Source organism: Mobula hypostoma, chromosome 13 (assembly GCF_963921235.1).
Source record: "Mobula hypostoma chromosome 13, sMobHyp1.1, whole genome shotgun sequence".
Classification (NCBI taxonomy): Eukaryota; Metazoa; Chordata; class Chondrichthyes; order Myliobatiformes; family Myliobatidae; genus Mobula; species Mobula hypostoma.
In genome coordinates this window covers 52,386,423-52,413,257 of record NC_086109.1, presented here as the reverse complement: position 1 = coordinate 52,413,257, position 26,835 = coordinate 52,386,423, and the positions used below count along the sequence as shown (strand labels likewise).

At 41.5% G+C, this 26,835-nt stretch overlaps 1 protein-coding gene across 4 annotated transcripts in view; it reads right to left on the bottom strand.

The window, feature by feature from the left end:
• LOC134355592 (protein unc-13 homolog A-like) overlaps positions 1-26,835 on the bottom strand; it is a 1,022,883-nt gene that overhangs the window by 950,214 nt on the left and 45,834 nt on the right. The window contains exons 1-2 of one of the 4 annotated variants that reach the window (XM_063065693.1): positions 15,327-15,372; positions 3,945-4,215 (exon numbers count right to left, since the gene is read on the bottom strand). The exons of 1 other annotated variant lie outside the window; for it this stretch is intronic. In XM_063065693.1, coding sequence (XP_062921763.1) covers positions 3,945-4,119 — 175 coding nt within the window. In that variant the 5' untranslated portion in view covers positions 4,120-4,215; positions 15,327-15,372. Of the gene's footprint in view, positions 1-3,944; positions 4,216-15,326; positions 15,396-26,835 lie in introns of those variants that run through there. 2 more of the 4 variants (XM_063065692.1, XM_063065695.1) reach the window with 2 other exon arrangements.

The window sequence follows — 26,835 nt, the reverse complement described above, 5'->3', positions numbered from 1 at the left end:
GGCATAAAGCTTACATTGGAATCAGAAAGGAAGATTTTTACCCCCACCAGCAGAGGTTGGTTAAATATGGCATCACTACCCAAAGGTTATGCTGGAAGTAAATTTGATAGGCACATGAATAGATAAGAGCTAAACCCTGACAATTATGATGAGCTGGGATGGAAACCCTGGATGAGTTGTGCTGAAAGGCCTGTTACATATGCTGCATTATGGACAAGATAATTGGCATGCTTTCAACAGATCGATGGTAAAGGGATAACCTGATGTGGTTAAATGCTAGCAGGTGCACAGAGAGAATAGGATCAGTTTACCTGTAAGACGAGTCAGTATGAGGAACATAGAATCAAGAAGCCAAATTAAGATGAGTCCAAGGTGTACAAGATGGGTTTATTGAGGATAGAGGAACTTGGAACGCAATTTTCATACTACAAATGCTTTCAGAAAGGGCAATTGAATATCAAAATGATGTCTTTTTATGTTTTATTGATTTCACTAAAGCATTTGACAAAGTGCAACATGAAAAATTATTTCAAATTCTCACTAAACTAAATATTGACGGAAGGGGCCAACAACTGCTTCAAAATTTATATTGGAACCAAACGGCAGTGGTAAAAATTGATAATATAAGCAGTTGGACTAAAGTTCAGAGAGGAGTTAGACAGGGATGTGTTGCCTCACCGGAATTGTTTAATATCTATAGTGAAATGATTCTCAGAGAAATAGAAGACCTAGATAGGATAAAAATTGGAGGTGTTAACATCAACAATATAAGATATGCAGACGATACCACCTTAATAGCAAGTGCTGCAGAAGACCTACAAATCCTCCTAGACAAAGTAGTACAAACAAGTGCAGATCTTGTTCTAACCATTAACTGTAAAAAAAAACCAAATGTATGGTAATACCAAAGCAGCAGCATACTCCCAACTGCCAATTGTACATCGGGAACCAAAAGATTGAACAAAATACCAGCTTTAATTACCTTGGTAGCTTTATATCACAAGACGCTAGAAGTAGAAATAAAAAGAATTGCCATTGCCAAAACCAACTTCCAAAAAATGAAACCCATTTTTACCAACAGACATATTTCTATGACAACATCTGGTCAATCTTGCTGTATGCTTCCGAAACATGGACTGTAACACCAGAACTCCAAAGAAACTTAGAAGCAACAGAAATGTGGTTTCTTAGAAGAATACCGAATATATCATATAGAGATAGGGTAACTAATGAGACAGTACTCCAACTTGCCCATACAAGAAGATCTTTAATGAGAATTTAAATGAGAGGAAACTTAAATTCCTGGGCCATGTCATCAGAAAGGAAGAAATAGAAAGCCTTACATTACAAGGCCGTATGCCTGGGAAACGCTGAAGAGGAAGGCAAAGAAGGAAATATATGGACACTGTGAAAGAACTAACAGATCTAAATGTGCAAGGTATCATTGATGCTGCGTGGGATCGTTCGATGTGAAAAGCCATGATCACCCAAGTGTGTAAACGCGCAAGGCACATGAAGTAGTACAATGAAATCTTAAAATATCTCTGCTACTTTTTAGGAAAGATCTGCTCAATAAGCTATTGTGCTCAATTTTTCCCGACCTAATGAAGTCATTTAAGAAGTCTTATTATCGCATCTAGAGCAGCCAAACATGCTCTAGCACAGGGGTCCCTAACTTTCTTTGCACCGCGGACTGGTTTATTATTGACAATATTCTTGCGGACCGCCCAACTGGGGGGGAGGGGGTTAGGGTTGCCAACGGACAAGAGTAACCGCCAAATATGTTGTATTTACCCCAAGAAGACTACAATTACCATGAAGCCTTGCGCGGGCACTTGTGTGCGCATGCGTGTACATGCCATTTTTTTTCTTCAAATTGTTTTTGGCCATTCTGTTTGGCGGGGGGGGGGGGGATGTTAATCACGACCGGAATATGCAAGTCACTTTTTAGTGGCTAATACACTCAATTTTGTTTCTAAAAGGGTTTATCTAACAAATTTAATATTAAACACACAGCGCATATTTTCCTCGCATGAATATAGTGAGAAGTCAATTACTGCGTAAGTCACTTATAAGTCAATAGCATCATAACACTTTAAGTAACGTTTGTATATTAAACATAGAGCACATATTTTCCCCGTACGAACATATAAAATCATTGCAACACACCAATATCGCTGAATCAGTGGGAGCGCTGGGCTTGTTTTCCTGCAACAAGACAGTCCTATCGAGGGGTGATGGGAGACAGCGATACTCGAAGGGGGTTCCTTATGACCAGTTTGTACCGCAATTTAGTTTTCGTTGCGTTCATTGCAGAGATAGGTTGGAAATGGAAGCAACGTTTTCAATGCTTCCGTGGCTATCTCAGGATATTTAGCCTTGACTTTGATCCAGAATGCCAGCAGAGATCTTACGTCAAACATACTTTTCAGCCTGCCGTCATTTGCACGCTTGAGGAGTTGATCTTCATCCCGCGCTGACATGGATGATGTATGCGCATTGACCTCGCGTGCATTCAAGCTCAACAGTGCGCGTGACAGGGAATGAGGAAAGGTGCAGCTGACTCATATCGCCAAATCATATCGTTTCCTCGCGGCCCGGTAGCACATGCTTTGTGGCCCAGTGGTTGGGGACCGCTGCTCTAGAATACTTGCCATCACAGGTCAGGGTACAAAATACAGGTTTGAGTTTACTGTCAGAGACAGAGTATAAATGTCATGAAAATACACTTTTTGCAGCAGCACCATAGTACATCATAAAATGACAAGTACAAGCAAACAAATGAACAAATTACACATAACAGTAAAAATTAAACATAACAATACTAGTATGTTGTGAAAAAGGAAAAAAAAAACAACTCATCCCAAGTTTTGTGCTAAGGGTTTTCAGGTCAGTTCACGAACCCTGATGACAGTGATGTAGGAGTTATTCTTTAAACTTGAAGTCTAGGCCTTCAGGCTCCTGTACTTCCTGCCTGATCAAGAAGAGGGGATAGCAATGATAGTGAAGGTCTTAGATGATGGATTCTGCTGTGTTGAGACAATGTCATGTGTAGATGTCCTTGGTTCAATGGGATATCAACCAAATAATAGCAGAACAGCAATGGCTGGAGTTTCTGAGAGCAATTTGGAATTACGCCCAGAAAATCCAGCATTTATGTTCTATATCCCAAATAAGTATTCTAAAGGGAAAATGAGACAACTGTAGATACCAAGGGAAGTTAAAGACAGTGTTAAAGCAAAAGAGAACATCGAATATAGTAAAACGTTAGTAAGAAGCTAGAGGATTCGGAAGCTTTAAAAACAACAAAAGGCAACTTGAAAAGCAATGAGAGAAAAGATAAAATATTAAGGATAGGCAGCCAATAATACAAGAGGATAACAAAAATGTTTTTTTTAGATATATAAAGAGTAAAAGAGACGAGAGCCCATATAGGACCACTGGAAAATAATGCTGGAGAGCAATGTTCCCTCTAATTTTTAGTAGTCAGTGTGCGCAAAGATCTTATGTTGTGCAAATTTTTTTCCTGTGACAAAAGTATCTGCGCACTGAAGATAGACAGATGGATATACTTTATTAATCCCGAGGGAAATTTGGTTTTGTTACAGCCGCACCAACCAAGAATAGAGCGTAAATATAACAAAACAAAAACCACCAACAATCAAACAACAAAATGTAAACTATGTCAGACGGAAAATAAGTCCAGGACCAGTCTATTGGATCAAGGTGTCTGACCCTCCACGGGAGGAGCTGCAAGTTCGATGGCCGCAGGCAGGAACAACCTCCCGAGCCGCCAAGTATTGTATCACAGTGGAATGAGGCCAAAGTCCAACAGTAAAAAGTTCAATATCCAGTCTGCAAACACATTCTCTATCGTAATATGCCCCAGATTGCACCATCTGTTATTAACCAGATCAGTAAGCACCCAACTCCTTTACGCTTACCGCTCTCAGTGCACTTCCAGTCAGCCGGAATGGTATTACCGACCAAACTCCTCTTCTCCATAAGTCTCTGTTGTCTCGACCCAGTCCTCTTTCCTCGACTTTGTGATCCCCCTCTGCATCCTCTGTGTGTTTTCCTCCAGATTTCAGCAGGGGTGTCCGCTAAACCAGCCGGCATTAGCTGGTTTCTGGAATACACAATGCGACCTTGCTTCTGTCCCGCGTGTCAGGATGTAACCACTTCCAGCGCTAAAAAAAACAAATAAAACTCTCTCTACCAGCATGTTAGAGAGAGTGCAGCTTCGACGTGTTACCGTGAGAAAAAAAAATACAAAAAATAACGTAAATTAAAAAGTAAGAAGAAAGAATAGATCGGAACGGCTGTACCAGGCTGCATGCACGACTGGCGCATGCGCACTATGCACACATGGGACAGTTTATGTGAGTTTACAAAATATTTGACATAAAACTGCACAGAATAACAACAAAATAACACACACACAAAAAATGCTGGTGAACACAGCAGGACAGGTAGCATCTATAGGAGGAGGTACAGTCGACGTATTGGGCCGAGACCCTTTGTCAGGACTAACTGAAAGAAGAGATAGTAAGAGATTTTCAAGTGGGAGGGGGAGGGGGAGATCTGAAATGATAGGAGAAGACCTGAGGGGAAGGGATGGAGCTGAGAGCTGGAAGGTTGATTGGCAAAAAGGATACAAGGCTGGAGAAGGCAGAGGATCATGGTACGGGAGGCCTAGGGAGAAGGAAGGGGGGGGAGCCCAAAGGATGGGCAAGAGTTATAGTGAGAGGGACAGAGGGAGGGGAAAAAAAGAGGAAAAAAGGGGAAAGGAAAAAAAAAGGAAAAAAGGGGAAAGAAAAAAAAGAGGGAAAAAGGGGAAAGAAAAAAAGAGGAAAAAAGGGGAAAGGAAAAAAAAGAGGAAAAAAGGGAAAGAAAAAAAAATCATAATGATAAATAAATAAAGGGATGGGGTACAAAGGGGAGGAGGGGCATTAACGGAAATTACATAAGTCAATGTTCATGCCATCAGGTTGGAGGTATTTAATTTTTTAAATCATATTTAAGTCACTCAGTTATTCTTTCTCTCTCCTGTCTTTGGCATTTACCTATTCTTTGTAAACTCTGTCTCGACTCATAGAACTCCCAACCAGTCGATAGCTTTTGTTACTCATTGACATATCCAAATGACATTCACCTAAACGGTTTCTCAGCTTGTTTTTGAGTTGATTCATTAGGCTAAAACCTTGCTGACAGTCCGCACTAGACGCAAGAAAGGATCCCCCAATGTCCATCAACTGTGCAAAGTCCCAAACCTGCTCATTTTGAAGTACAAATGCCACCATTTGAAAGTTTGAAATTGGTTTGGATTTAATTTTTTCTTGCACGGAAAATTTGAAATCATTAAACTGTCTAACTGTTACAATATTTTCAGCTAGAAATTTATGATATTTTAGATGTAAGGCATTAACTTGTTCATCACCAAATGTGAAGTCGCAATCTGCAATTGTGGAGAAATCAAAAGCTGACCATTCTTGTACCTCATCTTCAGGCAACCTTTCTTCTCCTCTTAGAACCTTGATCTCCTCTGGGTTTGATCGTTTTCGCTCTCGCTCATCTGCACTCACCCGTAACATGCGTAGCACTCCTGTAACAGGTAAGGACGGGTTCTGGTGCCTGAGCTTTTGTACACCATCCAAATGCAATTTACTTGCCAAATGACACTTCAAAAAGTCAAGTTTCCAGATATCATTCCACTTCTTTCCTCTAGCAAATTCTCCAGCAACTTTCACATCACGACAATACAAGCAGATAGCTCCAGTTTCTGAATCATACATAAATATTTCTCGCAGCTGAACATTCATGACCTCATGAGCTTTTGGTGTAACAGTTTCTATTTTGTTAAGCCATTCAACTTTAAACAAATTTGCAGTTCTTTTGCACTTCACGCCCTTCGCTTCTTTTGAATTCGACATAGTGAATCAATATTTTTTTCCAATAAAAACTACAGAATTTGAAAACAGATCTACAAGATTTGAAACTGATCTCTGTAAACCTTACAATATGAACACTGTCCACCAAACATGGCTGCCGCCATGATGCAGCTCGACAAACCGGAACAGGATAGGCGAGGTGACATAAATTAGTGACGTGCATTGTGGTATTTGAAAAACCGACTAATTAGTTAACAGAAACAGTTAGCTAAAAGATAATTTTCAGTAAGTATAATTATTAACTACTACATTATTTTAGGTAACTAACCTTTCGTGTGCATATTAATTTCCTTTGTGCGATGGTTGAAAAACCTGTGTGCGCGCACACGTGCACAGCTTAGAGGGAACTATGCTGGAGAGGTAGTAACAGGGAAACAAACAAAAGGCCAATAAACTCAATAAGTATTTTGCATTAGTTTTCACTATGGAAGACACGAGCAGTATATCAGAAATTTGAGTGTCATGGGGCAGAGGCAAAGGTGCTTGGGAAGACTAAAGGTCTAAGAGGTAGATAAGTCACTAGGACCAGATAGACTACACCACACAGTTTTGAAAGAGATAGCTGAATAGATTGCAAAGTCATTCGTAATTATCTTTCAAACATCACCAGATTTCAGAATGGTTCCAAAGTGGAAAATTGCAAATGTCACTCCACTCTTTAAAAGGGAAAGGGAATGGGGGATCCCTGTAAACAATGAATTAAGTACTAAGTATGTCTGTGACTGCAGTGTGTTTGAATAATGTCTCACAGCTGCCTTCTTTGGAGCAAGATAATTAAAGTTCACCCAGATCCACATAGATGTCTCCAGGCTTTTCACACCTTTTGATTTTGACAAAAAGCAGTACCTGATGGAAATCAGACAGAACATTACTTTCTTAATTACAGCATAAATTTGACAGATGTTCTTATCTTTGTAATTAAGTTGTGGCTCCAGCAAACCAGGTAGGACATTCTTTTCTTTAACTAAGGTGACTGGAGCGTCTAACAAATTGATTGTACTTTTGTATCAATAATCCATTGACTTGACCAGAATGGTTATCAAATTGATTGTTCTTTTGTATCAGTGGCTTTATAACTTCTGACAATTCTGACATCAGGCAGTGAACTTGTAGAACCGCCAGGGAGATGAAAAAGGGTCTCTCCCTGATGTCGGGTCTAAGTTCACTCGCCGGCTGAGCTCGAAGAAATAAATGGGTGAAAAGATAAGTAACGATCCTTTTGTGCTGTCGTTATTTGATCCAGCAAAGTTACGTTTACAGGGAGGGAGGTGACAGATGGAAAACTATAGGGCAGTTAGCCTGAACTCAATGGTTGGTAAGATATTGCAGTCAATTATTAAGGACGTTTTGGAGTACTTGGAAGAATGTGGTAAAACAGGCCAGTCAGCATGATTTCCTTCAGGGGAAATCATGCCTGACAAATTTGTTGGAATTCAAGGAAATAAACAGGTAGGTTAGACAAAGGAGAATCAGTGGATGTTATTTATCTGAATTTTCAGAAGTTGCAGCACATGAAGCTGCTAAACAAGAGAAGAGCCCTTGGTTGTACAAGAAAAATAAAGATGAAAAATTGACTGACTGGCAGGAGGCAAAGAGTGGGAATACAGGGGTGCTCAGCAGGGTTCAGTGCTGGGACCACGTCTTTTCACATATGTCAAAGTTCAAAGTACATTTATTATCACAGTAAGTGTACATTAACAACCTTGAGATTTGTCTCCTTACAGGCAGCCACAAAACAACGAAACCCAAAAGAACCCATTAAAAAGACCAAACATCCTTTGTGCAGAGGAGAAAAAAAAATCATGCAAACAATAAAAGCATATCGCATTCACAACGCAAGTGACTCCACAGACACCAAGTCCAGACCAACAGGAGCAGGCCACAGCCTCAGTCCAGCACAGAGCCAAGTAAATATTGTGAAGCCCTTGACACAAAGCCCAGAGCAACCAGAGCAGGTCGCAACCAGAGCAGGTCACAACCACAGTCTCAGTTCAGCACAGAACCAAGTAAATGATATGGAGCAGCATCCAGAACCAGCCTGACCCTCGCCTGTGGACAACAGATTTGATTCCTCTGTGGCTAAGTTTGTGAATGGTAAGAAGATAAATAAAGGGGCAGATAGTTCTGAAGGAGTCTGAAAAAGGACTTTCACTGATTAGGAGAATGGGCAAAGTGGCAGATGAATTATAGGGTAGGGAAGTGTATGGTCATTCATTTTGGAAGGAGGAATAAAAGCAAAGACTATTTTCTAAATGGAGAGAAAATTCAAAAATCAGAGATGCAAAAGAAATTGGGAGTCCTCATGCAAGATTCTCTAAAGGTCAATTTGCAGGTTGAAACAGTGGTGAGGACAGCAAATGCAATTTTAGCATTCATGTCAGAGGACTTCCAATTTAAGATGGTGCTACCAAAGATGTGCGACAGCTTCCTAGTGGATTGAAAGCAAAGGAATTCAATTCAAAACATTACCAATACTTCACTTTGAGGTGAATACTGGTGAACTATCACCACAAACTATGATGAGTTGAGTAAAGGCAAAGCAATTCATGAGATGTGCTCTGTTGAGCACTGTAAAATCGACGAACTAGAAGCTGGAGTCGAACAATTAGAACAGGAGTTGGAGTCAACAATTCAGAGAGGAGAAGCCAGGACAGAGGAGGTCTGATGTCTGTCCAGTTGGCCTGGTGCAACAGTGGATCGCTCTAAGCACCAAGCCAATTAAGAGAGATTGATAACGGCTTCTTCAGCAGCAAAATCCAGGTCCAAAGCAAACTGCTGGGTGGCATGTTCAAGGCTCGGAGCAAATCTCCACAGAGAGATCCAGGTCCCAATGCAAGGTACAATCAGCTCTTTGGATAACCTAAACAATTCATCTAGACTGGAAAGGCAGAGTGTCAACAATTAGATAAGGTTGGATTGCTTTGGGCACCAGGCCGAATTGGAGAGGTCGAGAAAAGCTTCTTCAGCAGCAAAATCTAGGCCCAGAGCAATTCACCGTGGCAGGGCTCGGGTTCTACTGCGAGGTTCAGACAACTTAAACGCTGACCCATATAGGCCAAGAGCTCCTCTCTGCATGATGCTAAGGTTGTGAGACAATCCCAGCTGCTGTGCTTTGTGTCTGCGTAACTTGCTGCAACTTGCCCCACTGATATGATGAACTGAGTACTGAGCCTTTGGGACCACTCTGCACTGCTCCAGAAATCTGGTTTGGAATCTCGTTTTTGTTCTCACTTCTATTGATTGCTTGATTTTTTTTTTGCTCTTTCTCTTTGCATATTGGGAGTTGGTCTTCATTCTTTTTTAAATTGGGTCTTTTCGGGTTCATGCTTTGTGACTGTCTGTATAAGTAGGGCAATATAATTCATACATTCTTTGATAATAAATGTACATTGAATAGCTTGAATAAAAGCAAGGATGTAATGCTGAGGCTTTTTAAGGCACTGGTGAGGCCTCACTTGGAATACTGTGAGCAGTTTTGGGCACCTTATCTAAGGAAGAATGTGTTGACCTTTGGAAGGGTTCCAAGGAGGTTCAGACGATTCCAGGAATGAAAGGGTTAATCATACAGGGAGCGTTTGACAATTCTGGGTCTGTATTTGCTGGAATTTAGAAGATTGATGGGAATCTCAGACAGCATGTGCTGGCATTGGAGAGGGCCCAGAGGAGGTTCACAAGAAAAACCCATGAGTGAAAGGATTAACATGTGAGAAGTAATTGATGGCTCTGGGCCTGTATTCACCAGAGTTTAAAATACTGAGGGGAGGGAGGCTCATTGAAACCCATCGAATATTGAAATAACTAGATACAGTGAACGTGGAGAAGATACATCAAATCGTGTGGGAGTCAAGGACCAGAGGGCATAGCCTCAGAAGAGAAAGACATCCCTTTAGAAGAGGAGGAGGAATTTCTTTAGCCAGAAGGTGTGAAATTTTTGGAATTCATTGCCGCAGATGGCTGTTGAGACCAAGTCATTGGATATATTTAAAGTGGAGTTTAATAGGTTCTTGAATTGTAAGGGCAAATGTTTCAGGGAAAAGGTAGAGAATGGGATTAAGGGGGATATTAAATCAGCCATGATAGAGCAGACTGCAAACTGGATCATGTAATATGGCCTAATTCTGCATCTATGTCTTAAGATCTTATGGAAATGACCAGGTCCACTACTCTATATAGCCACTTGCACTCCTGTACTCATACCACAAGTAGTTCCAGACCAGATTAGGAAGTAGACTGGAGTATCGCAAATGCAATTTAATTCAGAAGAAAAACCCATGAATCTTGAACTTTGGCAAGTTAAACCAGGGCAAACTTGTTTAGTAAATGGTAGGACCCTGTAAAGTGCTGTAGGACAGAGGAACCCACAGGGACAGTACACACATGACTAAAGTGGTGACAAAGGTAGACAGGCTGGTGAAGGTGGCATCTGACACACTTGCATTCACCAGTCCGATCATTGAGCACAAGAGTTGGGAAATTATGTTCCATCTGGACAAATTGCTGGCGAGTGTTTGGGTATGCACGGTTACATGGAAACAAGTGTGAGAATGGACATAACAAAGCTCTGAGAGCTGGCATAGACAACATAGCCTCCAGTGTTCAAGGAATGAGTAATTATTGTTGGCTGCAAAACTATCTAGTACTGAAAACCTGAAATGTAAAACAATGCATAGTAATTCTTTCATTTCAAAGTTTCAGAGCATTGAAGGTTTTGTAACTGACTTTCCAAATGTTTACCAGCACTATTTCTGCTTCATCATGCAAGGGAGCCCTTTGCTTCTTGGCTTGTGCTATATCAATTCTTCAAAAGACTGGCTACTCAGCCTAATAATTAAAGGCATTATTGTTGCTTGGCACCAGCAATTCTTTAACCATTAACAAGAGGATAACAAAGTCAGGAGAAAGCAAGTGTTCTACTGCCAACTCTTCATACCTGCCCACAACTTCTGTTATCTGATTTATTTAAACCCAAGAGGATTAACAAATCTTCCAGCTCTTCCACATTCCAAGTTTATTACTTTAATTCTCACCACCTTCCTGGATGTTTTGATAATCTTGTAGAGTCGAAGTAATTTGTTAGCATACTATTTTGGATGCTGCTGTTTCACTTTAATGCATCATTATTCTACTCTGTTGTATTTGGCTACTGTTTGGACCCAATAATCTGAAAATTTGATAATGATACAAGACCTCAATCATCATGACAAATTGTGAATTCATAAAATTATGTGATTGAGCCATTGTAAAAAGTGGCTGGAGAGCCTCATGCTGCAACTCCACTCTCACAAATACAAGTTAGTTCTACAATGCCCTGGTATTAAAATTTATTGAAAACAACACCTTTAACAAAGTAAAACACCCAAGTCAGCCAAGTGATCAGGAATATAGTGAAAATATTTTTAAAAAGCTCAGGTCCAGAGAGGAGAATGTACAGCTCCTCAATCTTTCACTCTACTTTGTTGGAACTGTACCCAAAGAACCAGAGGTCAGAGGGGAATACAGAATTAAACTAGGTAGCTGGAGGCTCAGAATCACCCTTGTAGACGAATGGAAACATTTTTCAATGTAGTCACCCAATGTGCATTTGGTGTCCCCAGTGACGAGGGGGCATATGGCACGTACCATAGCAAGCAATATGCAACAACTAGAACTGCAATAAATCATTGTTTCACCAAGAATTACTTATGACCTTGGATGATGGGAAAGGAAGAAATAACCTTCTCATTTCAGAATATCCTTGAAAAATATGGGTAGAGACTCAAAGTATTCTGTAAAAGCTTAGTCAGCCTGAAATTAAAGGAAAATGAGACAAATAGAGAGCAGTGCAGTTACATTAATATGATGAGAGTAACAGATGGATCCATCCTCACATATCAATAAGGATTAACAAGGCCTTAAACAGTGATGAAATCACTGGGATCCATTTCTCATGGAAATAGGAAAACTGAAGTTGTACTGTAATTCTATATGCTATGACAAAAGCTTGAGATTGTTTTCATTTGATACAACAATATGGAAAATATCATGACATTGATAAAACTCCAGAAGTCTCTCCAGATGAGATTTTTTACCTTTTGAGGGGTGGGGTAACATTTTCTGCTGTACTAATGTTAATATAGAATATATACAAAAAATGATTACTTATTTGAAGTAATAAAGCTACCACTGGTGCAATGCTATCACATATTTTCTAACTCTAGAGATGTATACCTTGTCAAAAATTACTATGAGCATTATTCCCCTCAGATGGTACCAACCAACCCTACTGGCTCACAGACTATTACATTAACTATGTTTCAAACATTAATTCTAATTTCAAAATGCATAGACCATAATTCTGAATCTGGTCTCAAGGATACAGAGACCAAGACACAACCAAGATTCATGTGGATCATACAAGAACTCAGGACAAGTCTCAGATTCTTTCCTGTAGAAAACAAAGATTGCAAACAAAAACATTAAGTATTTTGATGAGAGATTCCCCCCGCCCCAAAATTAAGAGACCAAAATTATCAAAATCACTGAATACTCTAGTAAGAAATTAATATTATGGCAGGAAGGTGGAACTCACTATCACCAGGATAAGTTGCAGGAATGGAAGGTATATAAAAATGGAGGGGAAAGGGAGCAGATAGAGTGATATCAGGCTTTGGAGAAGGTGCAGAAGAGGGTTACCAGGAGGCTGGACAAGCTTGGCTCTTTTCTCTGGAGCAGTGGAGGCTGAGCAGAGATTTGATGGAGGTCTATAATATTATGAGACATAAATAGAATAGATAAACATCATCTTTTTCCAAAGGTTGAAATTTAAGATGAGGGGGTAATTTCAATGGAGATATGAGGGGTGTTGTGTGTTTTTTTTTAAAAAGACAGAATGGTGGGTGCCTGAAATGCTCTGGTAATCAAGGCAGAAATATTAGGCTTTTCAGATGGGCACATGAATCTCAGCAAAATGGAAGAATATGGTATAGGTAGATGAGATTAATTTAGTTAGCCACTTGATTACAAATTGAATTAGTTCAGCACAATATTGGGGGGCTGAAGGGCCTGTTTTTGTGCTGTACTATGCTCTATGGAGACCTGCAAGGAGTCTAATTTGAAGCATATTATCATCATAAAGAATCAAAGATGTGATTAAGCTACAAAGGGTGTTGAAAAGATTCACAAGGATATGTCAAGGACTCAATGGCTTGAGTTACAAGGAGGCAGAGGGGTGACCTTATAGAGGTTTATAAAATCATAAGGAGCATAAACAGGGTAGATAGTCACAGTCTTCCTCCTAAAGTCAAGTCACTTTTTATTGTCGTTTCGACCATAACTGCTGGTACAGTACACAGCAAAAATGAGACGTTTTTCAGGACCATGGTGCTACATGAAACAATACAAAAACTACACTGAACTATGTAAAACAACACAAAAACTACACTGGACTACAGACCTACCCAGGACTGCATAAGGTGCACAAAACAGTGCAGGTATTACAATAAATAAACAAGACAATAGGCATAGTAGAGGGCAGTAGGTTGGTGTCAGTCCAGGCTCTGGGTATTGAGGAGTCTGATTGGGGAAAGAAACTGTTACATAGTCTGGTAGTGAGAGCTCGAATGCTTCAGTGCCTTTTGCCAGATGGCAGGAGGGAGAAGACTTTGTATGAGGGGTGCGTGGGGTCCTTCATAATGCGGTTTGCTTTACGGATGCAGCGTGTGGTGTAAATGTCTGTAATGGCGGTAAGGGAGACCCCAATGATCTTCTCAGATGACCTCACTATCCACTGCAGGCTCTTGCGATCCAAGATGGTACAATTTCCAAACCAGGCAGTGATGCAGCTGCTCAGGATGCTCTCAATACAACCTCTGTAGAATGTGGTGAGGATGGGGGGTGGGAGATTGACTTTTCTCAGCCTTCGCAGAAAGTAGAGACGCTGCTGGGCTTTCTTTGCTATGGAGCTGGTGTTAAGGGACCAAGTGAGATTCTCCACCAGGTGAACACCAAGAAATTTGGTGCTCTTAACGATCTCTACGGAGGAGTTGTCAATGTTCAGCGGAGAGTGGTTGCTCCATGTCCTCCTGAAGTCAACAACCATCTCTTTTGTTTTATAAAGGTTATACAAATCTAGAAGGCAGTCCTAAAAAGGTGTGCGGGTAAAGATTTCAAGGTGACCTGAGGGGGATTTTTTTTCCCTAAGATGATATGGAATGAATGCCAGAGGAAATGGAGCAGGAACAATTAAATGTGGAAAATATTTGCTTAGGAAAGGTTTAGAGCATCATGAGCAAATGGGACTAGCTGAAGTGAGCAACTTGATTGGTATGGATTTGCTGATAAAATGCAAAACCTGTTTCAATACCATAATGTAATAAATTTTTGTATGACCCTCTACATTGTCTACAATATTTTTCCATTTGGATCAGTAAAACACTCAAATAAGTAGTAAAACCGGGGGAAAAAAAACTTACAATTATGTTACTTATGTGGTCTACTAGTACTAGATTTACCCCAAGTCTTTGTAGGTTCCCTGTTCAATTCTAAGCACATACATGTAGCAATTTGCACCAATAAGGGCAATAACAACATATTTCCAAGGCAGATTATATCATGTAAGCAGCATTATTGCTAGGGAATGAATTACAACTGGTAATTTACCCAGACAATAATCTCTTCCTATACTCTACACAATTCTGAGGGGTACTTAACTACCTGATAGAACATCAAACTGAGACCCACTCTGCAGTCTTAAGTAGATAAAAGATTGCATTATGTAGCTCTTAATGAGCAGGGGATTCTCCCCATACTCCTGGTCAATATTGATCTCTGACTACCACGACCAAAAATGTTTTTCAGATCACTTTTTGCAAGATTCTTCATGTTTCTAACATTCCTACCCTGGACAATGAGTACTTTGGAGATTTCCAAAACCAGGGTATTTGATATATAAATGCGATATTTTACTTTAAAAAAGCAAAAGCTAACTTTATTTACTCCAAGGTACAACTGACACAACATTGAGCTCCACCGTTCATGTCTGTGCCAACGACACCATACACGCCTGGAAAGGCGACCCCCTTCTGCGTCGATAGGGATACGCCCTCCTCATCCAACCCCGGACTGGGCAAAATGCAGTGCACGTCCTGGGGTTTGTCTGACCCTCCATCCGCACCGGACTCACTTCGCCAACAGGGGCACGAACCGGGGTGAAGGAGTGGAACTAATTTCAGAAAGCACAAAATGAACACACGGGCATCCAAACTTCGTGAAGAATTATCATCTCCACTCACACCAGTTCTAAAACAAACCCGGTGCAGTAATATATAAAGGACCTAGTACACCCTTCACCAGACACACAAAAAAACAGTCCGACTGTCGCCAGCTCTGCATAATTACCTTTCACACATAACAGGAACATGTTGGCGCGCTCAACTCGCGCTGTTCAACTATTTGCGCACTCCCCCAGCCTGACCGACTGGAGCCGCCGTCTCTCAATGATTGACAGAAAGAACAGCCAATCAGCCGTAGCTGTCGGCGCAAATTATTCCCTTTCACCAATCACTTCCATCTGTGGGCGGAATCCATGGAGTCTTTCCAGTTTATCAGGAACCTGAAGGTCCAACACCTTAGAAAATATGAAATAGCCTTGGTTTTGTCCCTTTAAAACGGCATAAGTATTTCTACGCCTTCCATTATTCCGTTTATAGTTTCATAAAGACAGACACTGAAGATAGAAGATTTATTTTCGATAACGATTTAAATTACTGAGTCTATCAGTATAATGTGACTTCTCTGAAGAGATTCTCATATGAAGCTTTATTGCTGTTGCGATCAAGAATTGCACTTAAAACGGGATTTCACACTATAAACTTTTTAATGTAAATAACAAATAAGTTCCGTGACTCTTGCTGAATTGATTCACTCACCTGCTCAGAATACGCTGTCACAAACATTCCTTTGTTATTGAATTCTGCATATCTATGGTGATTGCTCAAATTAAATCTGTTTACAGCACAGAAAGGGACTTCCCAGTCTCCACCCAGCTAAAGGAATCTCCTGCCACTTATCTCCAACTCATTGCCTACAGCCCATTTAAACCCAGCTCTCATCTCAGCCTTTGTTCACTCTTCAAACCAGCTGGCCTGAACCAGTTACTTCTAGCTTTCAGTTAAGGTATTGCCTTGTGTTTTAAATATCTGTTCTTGCTTCGTGCCCCTTGTGGCTTGTTAGTTTGCAGTTTATTAGTAAAGCAGACTCTACTGTTAAATTGTCTCTATGGTTCTGCTCTTGGATCAAGCTTCCTCTACATTCCCTGACAGGATGAGTGAACAGGACAGGACAGTATACTCACCTAAAGGAAGTCATCTGTTAACAGGAGCACACAATCCTGAAGCAGCAGGAAACTATTGTACACCACTCTCAATCAACAGCCACCCTGCACCAATGAACCTCTTCCCTTGGAGCCTTGGATTCCAGTGCTTGAACAGTCTGAAGGATCCCCCAACCCAGTGCTGCAATTTCCTGTCCCAGTGTGTCTTACTCATTGAGCTCCAACCATCTCTGTATTCTACGGACGAAGCCAAGATTACCTTTGTCTTTTCTCTCCTGATTGAAGGAGCTCTGACTTGAGCTGCTACTAATTGGGGCAATAGAACCACCATTCTCAATACATTTGAGGAATTCACCACTGAGATGTGCTAGGTTTTTGACCAGCCAGGAAGTGGAAAGGTGGCAGTGGATCAGTATTTCACTTGCATCAAGGCTCAAGTTTAGTGCTGAATTACACCAGGGAATTCAGGAGGGTTACAGTGTAGTGCGGCTGGAATACAGAAGTGCTGCTAGCCCATTACCATCATGGCCTCTCAGAGCACTTGAAAGATGAGCTATATTCTCAGGAGATGCCCAATGACCTTGAAAGCCTCATCATTCTGGCCCTCCGAATTGACAAGTGTCTTATGGAATGACTCTCAGATCATCAGCCAGAACATTGCCAGAACTATTTCAGGCTGCAGGACCCTCACCATCAGTGCTCCAAGAGCGTGAGCAATGCTGGAGAAACAACTTTGAGCACTTACTGCGGAGCTGTCTATCACCACACATCAAATGCTCACCAGATAAGGGGCCGTCTATCTGTCAAGCTTCCCCCAGCCCCTCATTCCAGTGCCATAGTCCGACTCACTCTCTCTGCCCTCCTCCACATTCACACAGGAGGCTCTGGAGTATTATAGCGCAGCAGGGAACGTTTTGGACAGGCAGCTATCAAGCCTATCTCTCACATCTTTTGCATCATGGCCATTGACTGACATCCCTAGGGATCTGGGATTGTCAGAACATGCACAAGGCCTTTGCACATGAACATCGGACAGCACTGCAAGTCCAACCACCTCCTCCTGATTGAATTGCCCAACACTGCTCTTAAGCTGGGTTATCCCTGGCTCTCCACTTACAACCCTCACTTTGCTTGGGCTTCCAGTTCACTGCTGAGCCGGGGACCCATGTGCTGGACCACCTGCCTGCAACTTTAGCTGACTTCACCTCGTAAATCTGTAGAGACAGAGGAAACTCTCAAACTCCCACAGGAATACCATGACTTAATGATCGCTTTTAATAAAAGGGAAGATAGCAACCTGCCACCTCACAGACCAGATAACTGCATGATTGACCTCCTCCCAGGCACCACCCCTCCCCAGGGCTGTCTGTTCTCCCTCTCTCCTCCTGAGATGCAATCCGAATGACTACTTTGCAGAAGCACCAGAGCACAGCTTCATCCAACCATGTCATGGCACACGCTTGCAGGAGTTGGACCCAAATGCAGAGGAACTGCAGACCCTGTCACGGTGGGCACTGGCAATGACTTGACCCAGGTGCAGAAGAACAGCAGCCTACCATGCAGAAAAGGAAATGAGGTTAGACATAGGAATACTGACAGAGCAATGGAGGCACAATCAAGCGACACCGCCAGACCAATCATTCTCCACAAACGCACAAGGACTCCACTATGATGCTAAACAAGAGTCCCCTTTAAATACTCATAGAATGCAGGAAACACATGCCAGTCACAACTAATTTGAGAAGGCAGCACCAGGGCTTAACAACTATAGCATTTAGCAAATATAGGTGCTCGAAACTTCGAAGCCCAACATTCTACGACAAGCCACAAAGGCCCAGAGGGCCCATGACAAGTCTCCAGCAGGTGCAAGATTCTTCTTTGTCAAAGAAAATGGGGATCTCAGTCCCTGCATCAACTACCGTGGACTCAACAAAGTCACCATTAAGAACCGCTGCCTTCTCCCCTTGATGAAACACTCCACGAGACCAACGTCTTCACAAAACTGGATCTATGGAGCACATACAACCTGATCTGCATCTGCCAGTGAGATGAGTGGAAGACAGGCTCTAGATTTTCTGCAATATTGGTTCTGGTAGCCCACCATGATAGCAGATGTATGTCAATTTGTCGCTGCCTATCCTCAACGTGCCTTGTCCAATTCCTCCAGCTAGAGACCCTCTGGGTTCCCTTGGCCTCGACTGGTCCCCTGATGCCAGTGGTTCTATGGATTTCATCTGGATTTGCCACCTTGGTAATCATGACAGTGGTGGACTGGTTCTCTAAAGCAGCCCGCTTCATTCTCCTCCCCAACCTTCCATCAGCCACTAAGACAGTGGCCTGGTTCTCCAACATGTACAGTAGTTTGCCTCCGCTGTTTCCCTCAGACCATTTTGTTGGACTGAGGACCCACATTTCGACCGTTGCTTCTGGCTAACCTTCTGCACCTTGCTCCACACCTCAGTGAGCTTGTCTTCCAGCTGTCATCTGCTGACCAACAGCCAGTCAGAAATAGCTAATCAGCAAGTGCAGAGGTTTCTGTGATGCATTGCTGTTTCTAACCCTTCCACATGGAAGAAGTATCTACTTTGGTCCAAACTGTCCCACAATCTACACAGCCCTTCTGCTATGGTATGTCACCCTTTGATGTGCTTCATGGCTACTCCCCCCCTGTTGTTTTCCATGGTGAAGCCAGTGGCAGAGTTCCAGTCCGCCAGGGCCCTGGTTTGCTGATGCAGGATGCTTGGACGAGTGCCCAAAGGGCCATCCTATCTTCCAACTGTGCCTACTGACAACATGCTAACCATCATTGATACCTAGACAGACTACTCTGGCCTGGGGACTGTGTCTAGCTTCTAATTAGAATGACTAATTAGAATGTGAAGTAAATAAGAAAAGAGCAGAAAAATTTGGAACATTGTTTAATTAAGGAATACTTGGTATTTCCAGATTTAATAAAACCTACACTTGGATTATGAAATTCCTACTGTTGTTAGCCAAGTTATCCAAATTTAATCCTCAGATCTTGACCCCTTTTCTTATATTATGTGTGCAAAATACCGAAATGTGGTAAACTTTTAAAAGACAATTTTGGACCATAAAATAGCTTAGATCATGTCTACCAAGTGAATGTTTTATTATGCTGTGTCAGCTTCAGTGTATTCTGCCTCATTATACTTCATCTGCAGAATTTAATTCCAGAGGTCTAGCTTTCAGACCTTAATACTAATTTGTGGAATGAAATTATAAATTGTACTAAACCCTGAAGCAATAACTGGTTAAAAATGCAAAATGCCTGAACAAGATATTTTTACATTTTAAAATCCATCAATATAAAACACCATCACTGAGCAGCAGGTGCTGCAATTGTTAGGTGTTTAAAATCATTCGGGAAAAGAGTCAATTGGGACTGGAAAAGCACACCAAGGGCAGATCCTGGGGAATTAGGATTTGCATGCCTGATGTAATTGAACATACTACAGACTATTTGTTCACTTCAAAATGCAGTGCTTTCTGTTTTCAATCTGAGTTACAATTTGTATACAATGGCTGAGAAGTTTCAATTCTTGTTCAGAAAAAAAAGAATTTCAGAGAAGTGTGCTATTTATTCCCTTCATTTGTGTATTGTGATCCTCCAGATTTATTAGGTGTTAAAATAATGATCTGAAAATGCATATGAGTAAATGAAATATAATATGTAAACTAATTATTCAAATATGCTGAAGAGTTTATTGATCAGGTTATTGAAGAGGTTATTGAATCCAGTAGCATGAATGGCAGTGATGCTTACTACCAGATGAACCCAATGCCTTCTATGCCTGCTTTGAAAGGGAGAACACAACTACAGCTGTGAAGATCCTGCTGCACCTGATGACCCTGTGATCTCTGTCTCAGAGGTCGATATTAGGCTGTCTTTAAAGAGGGTGAACCCTCGCAAGACGGAAGGTCCTGATGGAGTACCTGGTAAGGCTCTGACCAACCACCTGGAGGGAGTATTCAAGGACATTTTCAACCTCTCACTGCTATGGGTGTAAGTTCCCACTTGCTTCAAAAAGGCAACAATTACATCAGAGCCTAAAAAGAATAATGTGAGCTGCCTCAATGACTATTGCCCAGTAACACTCAAATCTACAGTGATGAAATGCTTTGAGAGGTTGGTCATGACTAGACTGAACTCCTGCCTCAGCAAGGACCTGGCCCATTGCAATTTGCCTATCACCACAATATGTCAACGGCAGATACAATCGCAATGGATCTTCACACAGCTTTAAACCACCTGGTCAACACAAACACCTATGTCAGGATGCTCTTCATCGACTATAGCTCAGCATTTAATACCATCATTCCCACAATCCTGATTGAGAAGTTATGGAACATGGGCCTCTATACCTCCCTCTGCAATTGGATCCTCGACTTCCTAACCGGAAGACCACAATCTATGCAGACTGGTGATAATATCTCCTCCTCTTTACCCCTGACTATGTGGCTAAGCATAGCTCAAATACCATCTATAAATCTATACAAGCATTGTTGGTAGAATCTTAGATGGAGAGGAGAGGGCATACAGGAGCAAGATATGCCAACTAGTGGAGTGGTATTGCAGCAACAACCTGGCCCTCAACATCAGTAAGACGAAAGAGCTGATTGTGGACTTCAAGAAGGGTAAGACGAAGGAATACATATCAATCCGCATAGAGGGATCAAAAGTGGAGAGAGTGAGCAGTTTCAAGTTCCTGGGTATCAAGACCTCTGAGGACCTAACCTGGTCCCAACATATCGATGGTTATAAAGAAGGCAAGACAGCGACTATACTTCATTAGGAGTTAGAAGAGATTTGGTATGTCAACAAATACACTCAAAAACTTCTATAGATGTACCATGGAGAGCATCCTGACAAGCTGCGTCACTGTCTGGTAAGGGGGTCTGCTGCACAGAACCAAAAGAAGCTGCAGAGGGTTGTAAATTTAGTCGGCTCCATTTTGGGTACTAGCCTACAAAGTACCCAGGACATATTCAAGGAATGGTGTCTCAGAAAGGCAGCGTCCATTATTAAGGACCCCAAGCACCCAGGGCATGCCCTTTTCTCACTGTTACCATCAGGTCGGAGATACAGAAGCTTGAAGGTACACACTCAGTGATTCAGGAACAGCTTCTTCCCCTCTGCCATCCAATTCCTAAATGGACATTGAACCCTTGAACACTACCTCACTTTTTAATATATATTATTTCCATTTTTGCATGATTTTAATCTATTCAATATAGGTATACTGTAATGTGTTTATTTATTTATTTATTATTACTATTTTTTTCTCCTATATTATGTATTGCATTGAACTGTTGCTGCTAAATTAACAAATTTCACGACACATGCCAGTGATAATAAACCTGATTCTGATTCTGATTCTGAATGCTGTATTTGACAATCCATTGAATGCTATCAGGATTGTTTGATGTGCAGCATTTTGAATATACTTGATGACTGAGCCCTTGATAGATTCACTACCACTAGGTGAGAAAAAAACCCTGGTGAACATTAGCAATGCTCTCTCTGTTGCTTTGAGAAGGGAGCCCAGACTTGTACAAAATACTCAAGATCTAATCTCATCAGAGCTCTGTATGATTGCAGCAAGCAGTTTATTTTCTTGGACCTGAATCCTCTTCTCTCAGAGGACAGCAAACTATTTACCTTCTGAATTGCTTGCTGAACTTGCATGTCAACTTTCAGTGATTCTTGCAGAAGGACATCCATATCCCTCAGAGTATCAGCATCTAATAATTTACAAAGTACTCTGTCACTCTGTTTTTTTCTACTAAAGTGGATGACCTCACATTTTTCCATCTCATATTTCAACTTCTATATCTTCACCCATTCTCTTGGCTTGTCTATGTCTCTCTGAAGCCTTTCGGTTCCTTTTCACACCACACAGTGCTTTGTATCATCTGTATCTGCAGACTCAGATATATCACACTTGATCCCTTACTGAAATTATTGAGTGAGATTTTGAAGTATATAACCATATAACCATATAACAATTACAGCACGGAAACAGGCAATCTCGGCCCTTCTAGTCTGTGCCGAACTCTTACTCTCACCTAGTCCCACCGACCTGCACTCCATTCCTTTCCTGTCCATATATCTATCCGATTCAACTTTAAACGACAACATCGAACCTGCCTCAACCACTTCTGCTGGAAGCTCATTCCACACGGCTACCACTCTCTGACTAAAGAAGTTTCCCCTCATGTTACCCCTAAACTTTTGCCCTTTAACTCTCAACTCATGTCCTCTTGTTTGAATCTCCCCCATTCTCAATGGAAAAAGCCTATCCACATCAACTCTATCAATCCCCCCTCATAATTTTAAACACTTCAACCTTCTACGCTCCAAAGAATAAAGACCTAACATGTTCAACCTTTCTCTGTAACTTAGGAGATGAAACCCAGGCAACATTTTAGTAAACCTCCTCTGTACTCTCTCAATTTTATTGACATCTTTCCTATAATTCTGTGACCAGAACTGTACACAATACTCCAAATTTGGCCTTACCAACGCCTTATACAATTTCAACATTTCATCCCAACCCTTATACTCAATGCTCTGATTAATAAAGGCCAGCATACCAAAAGCTTTCTTCACCACCCTATTCACATGAGATTCCACCTTCAGGGAACTATGCACCATTATTCCTAGATCTCCCTGTTCTACAGCATTCTTTAATGCCCTACCATTTACCATGTATGTCCTATTTTGATTAGTCCTACCAAAATGTAGCACCTCACATTTTTCAGCATTAAACTCCATCTGCCATCTTTCAGCTCACTCTTCTAACTGGCCTAAATCTCTCTGCAAGCTTTGAAAACCTACTTCATTATCCACAACGCCACCTATCTCGGTATCATCTACATACTTGCTAATCCAATTTACCACCCCATCATCCAGATCATTAATATATATGACAAATAACATTAGACCCAGTACAGATCCCTGAGGCACACCGCTACACACCGTCCTCCAATCTGACACACAGTTATCCACCACTACTCTCTGGTGTCCCCCATCCAATGCTGAATCCATTTTACTACTTTGATATTAATGCCTAATGATTGAACCTTCCTAACTAACCTCCCATGTGGAACCTTATCAAAGGCCTTACTGAAGTCCATATAGACAACATCCACCACTTTACCCTTGTCAACTTCCTTAGTAACCTCATCAAAAAATTCAATAAGATTTATCAAACATGACCTTCCACGCACAAATCCATGTTGTCTGTTCCTAATCAGACCCTGTCTATCCAGATAATTATATATACACCATCTCTAAGAATACTTTCCATCAATTTACCCACCACTGACGTCAAACTCACAGGCTGATAATTGCTAGGTTTAATCTTAGAACCCTTTTTAAGCAATGGAACAACATGAGCAACACGCCAATCCTCCGGCACCATCCCCGATTCTAATGACATTTGAAATATTTCTGTCAGAGCCCCTGCTATTTCCACATTAACTTCCCTCAACGTCCTAGGGAATATCTTGTCCGGACCCGGAGACTTATCCACTTTTATATTCCTTAAAAGCGCCAGTACTTCCTCTTCTTTAATCGTCATACTTTCCATAACTACCCTTCTTGTTTTCTTTACCTTACACAATTCAATACCTTCTCCTTAGTGAATACTGAAGAAAAGAAATTGTTCAAAATCTTCCCCATCTCTTTTGGCTCCGAACATAGCCATCCATTCTGATGTAATGGGGGCTAGCACCAGAACCGACACCAAAATTAACTTTTTATTTCTAGATCTGTTTTCTCCTATTAACCTAATCTATTTCCTCCTCAGCATTTTACCTTGTTTAGTTAAGAGAAGAGTTAGATGAAAGTGCTGCTGAAGAGCTGATGCAGGAAGGTACGCTTTAAGTACATTAATTATTGGGACTGTCTTTGAACCAGTTGAGACCTATGTAGGAAGCATGGGTTTACTAAACTGAAGGAATAAGGAGAACCTATATCCCTGTGAAGAAGTTTGTTCACACGACTCAGGAGGGTTTAACTAATCTGTCAGAGGAATGGGAAACTCAGTAACCATGTGACAGGTGGGAAGATTGCCTAAATGTAGAGGATAGATGAAGTACGTTCAGTAGGCAAAGCTGAAAAAGGCCGTTTAGAGAGAATGGCAGGGGTCTGATAGGCTCAAATACATTTATGCTAACACAAAGGAGTCTCACATGAAGTCAGATGAGCTTGGTTCAGTACTCAGAATTATAAAGTTATTGCAATCATGCAGTCATGGAAATATAGTCGAGTGAAGAGCTGCACCAGAAGCTTTATGTTTAAAAGTAAGGGAGATTCAGGTATGCCTCAGGGGGATGCAAAGGGGGAAGTGGAGAAATACTACTAAAAAAGTAAATTACAGTAGTAGACAGAGGGGATATCCTGAAGAAATTGTCCAATAGAGCAACATGGGTAGGACCTAGAAATAAAAGAAGGGTTGTCCTGGCAGATCTATTGATTGTTTTCCCTGCTGTTTCTCCACCATACTCATTTCTACATATCAGTTCAGTCCTTCCCACTTACGCTGGGAACACCTTTCATGCCCTCCATCATTTCAATAATTACCTGGTCCTAATCTTCACCATTGATACCCTAACTCCCATGCATGGAGGTAAGATGGAGCCAAATCATTGCCTCTTCAAGCTCATCATGGAAACAGCTTAAATTCCTCTCTTTAATATCTCTTTTTTTCCCTTTTCAAGGTGGCTGGGTTTCATCAAGGTCCTAAGGGTCGATGGCACTCAAACCGTGTTTTTTTTACAGTGGATGAGTTTTCCGCTCCACGATCTCACCAGCTGACCATTTTCCAACATTCTCCAGATGGTGCCTCCAGGGTCGAGCGCAGAGGACAACCAATTCCAAACCAATGTGGTGGATGAGTGGATGGAGGTCTCTGTAGTTGGAAAATCACACTCTCTCTCTCTCTCTCTCTCTCTCTCTCTCTCTCTCTCTCTCGCTCTCTCTCTCTCTCTCTCTCGCTCTCTCTCTTTCTCTCGATGGTGGGGAGAGTTTGCTGCCAATTCTCAAGTTGGAGAATCTCAAAATAAAAATTGATACGGCAGCCTATAATATTGCAACGACTGTTAGTCTCCCCTTTCGTTATTATAATAAACAGAACCATTTGAACCTCTAATCCCATCTGGTTGGTCTCATGTTTTTGTGCACTTTCTCCAACAAGGACTTAAACAATTTCCTTCCACTGACACTCTTGTCTGTATAGAGAACTTGTCTTTCTCGCTTTCTCTCCCTCTCCCTCTCCCCATCTCCTTTTCCTTCTCCCCATCTCCCCTTCCCTCTCCCTATATCAGGAGTCAGACTACCACTGACATTTTCTATAAAACTACCAGCTCTCACATCATTCTGCCATGAGCCCTTTTGGGCTGCAGCTGTATTTGTTAATTGTTGTCTTAGCTCAACTCGATAAGCCCTTGTGCTCTCTACTTAATCTTGTCAAATATATTTTGACTGACATGGGTTTTCAGCACATTGTGCTTAATTAAAGTGGATTCCCAATTAGCACAGATCATGTGGTCTTTATGTGTGTTGGGAATGAGTTCGCAGAGTTGCTCAGTCAAGCCACAGATGTTCTGTTGGAATTCCTTTGAATAAACTCATGTTTCTGTCTCTACATGGCAGTCTGTCATTCCTCCACACCTGGGTTCAGTTGTTTGTCAGCGCAGACACGCTTATCTACACTTTCTCCTATCATGCCTCCTATATGGATGCCAATCCTTTTTATCAAGTTCTCTGTCTCTGCTGCATCTACTCTCAAGATAAGGCCATCTGCATCAGAGCTTCTAAAATGAAATTCTGAAAAGCCTCCTTCTTCTGGAAGCATGGCTTCCTCCTGCCATAGTTGACAGAGCCCTTATACGTATTTCCTTTATTTCCTACATATCACTGCTCCCCACCCTCTCCACAGGTCAAAGAGTCCTTATCTTTCACCCCACCAGCATTTTCATTCAACATTAGACATTTCTGCCAACTCCAACATGATCCTACCACCAGCCACAACTTCCCCTCTCTCCAGCTTTCTATTTTTCACTGGAACAGCTCTCTGTGACATTCATGTTCACAATGGTCCATTCATCCATCCCCACCCATTTCCTTTACAGGCTCTTTCTTTGCAACTATAGGATATGTAACATCTGTTCCTTCATCCTCTCCCTCACCACCATCCAGATACCAAAACAGGTGAGGCAAAGGTTCACCTGCGCCTCCTCCAACCTGATCTACTGCATTTGATACTCACAATATGCCCTCCTTTAGATTTGAGATAGATTGGGTGACCAATTGTGCAGCACCTGTGCACAATCCACAGTGGGCATCTTGGGCTTCTGGTTGCATGTCATTGTAACACATACTAAAAGTGGCAAAACTCAGCAGGTCAGGCAGCATCTATAGAAAGGAATAAAAAGACAATATTTTGGATGGGACCCTTCATCAGGATTGGAAAGGAAATGGAGAAAAGCCAGGATAAGGAGGTGGGGGAAGAGAAGGAGTACAAGCTGGAAGGTGATAGGTGAATC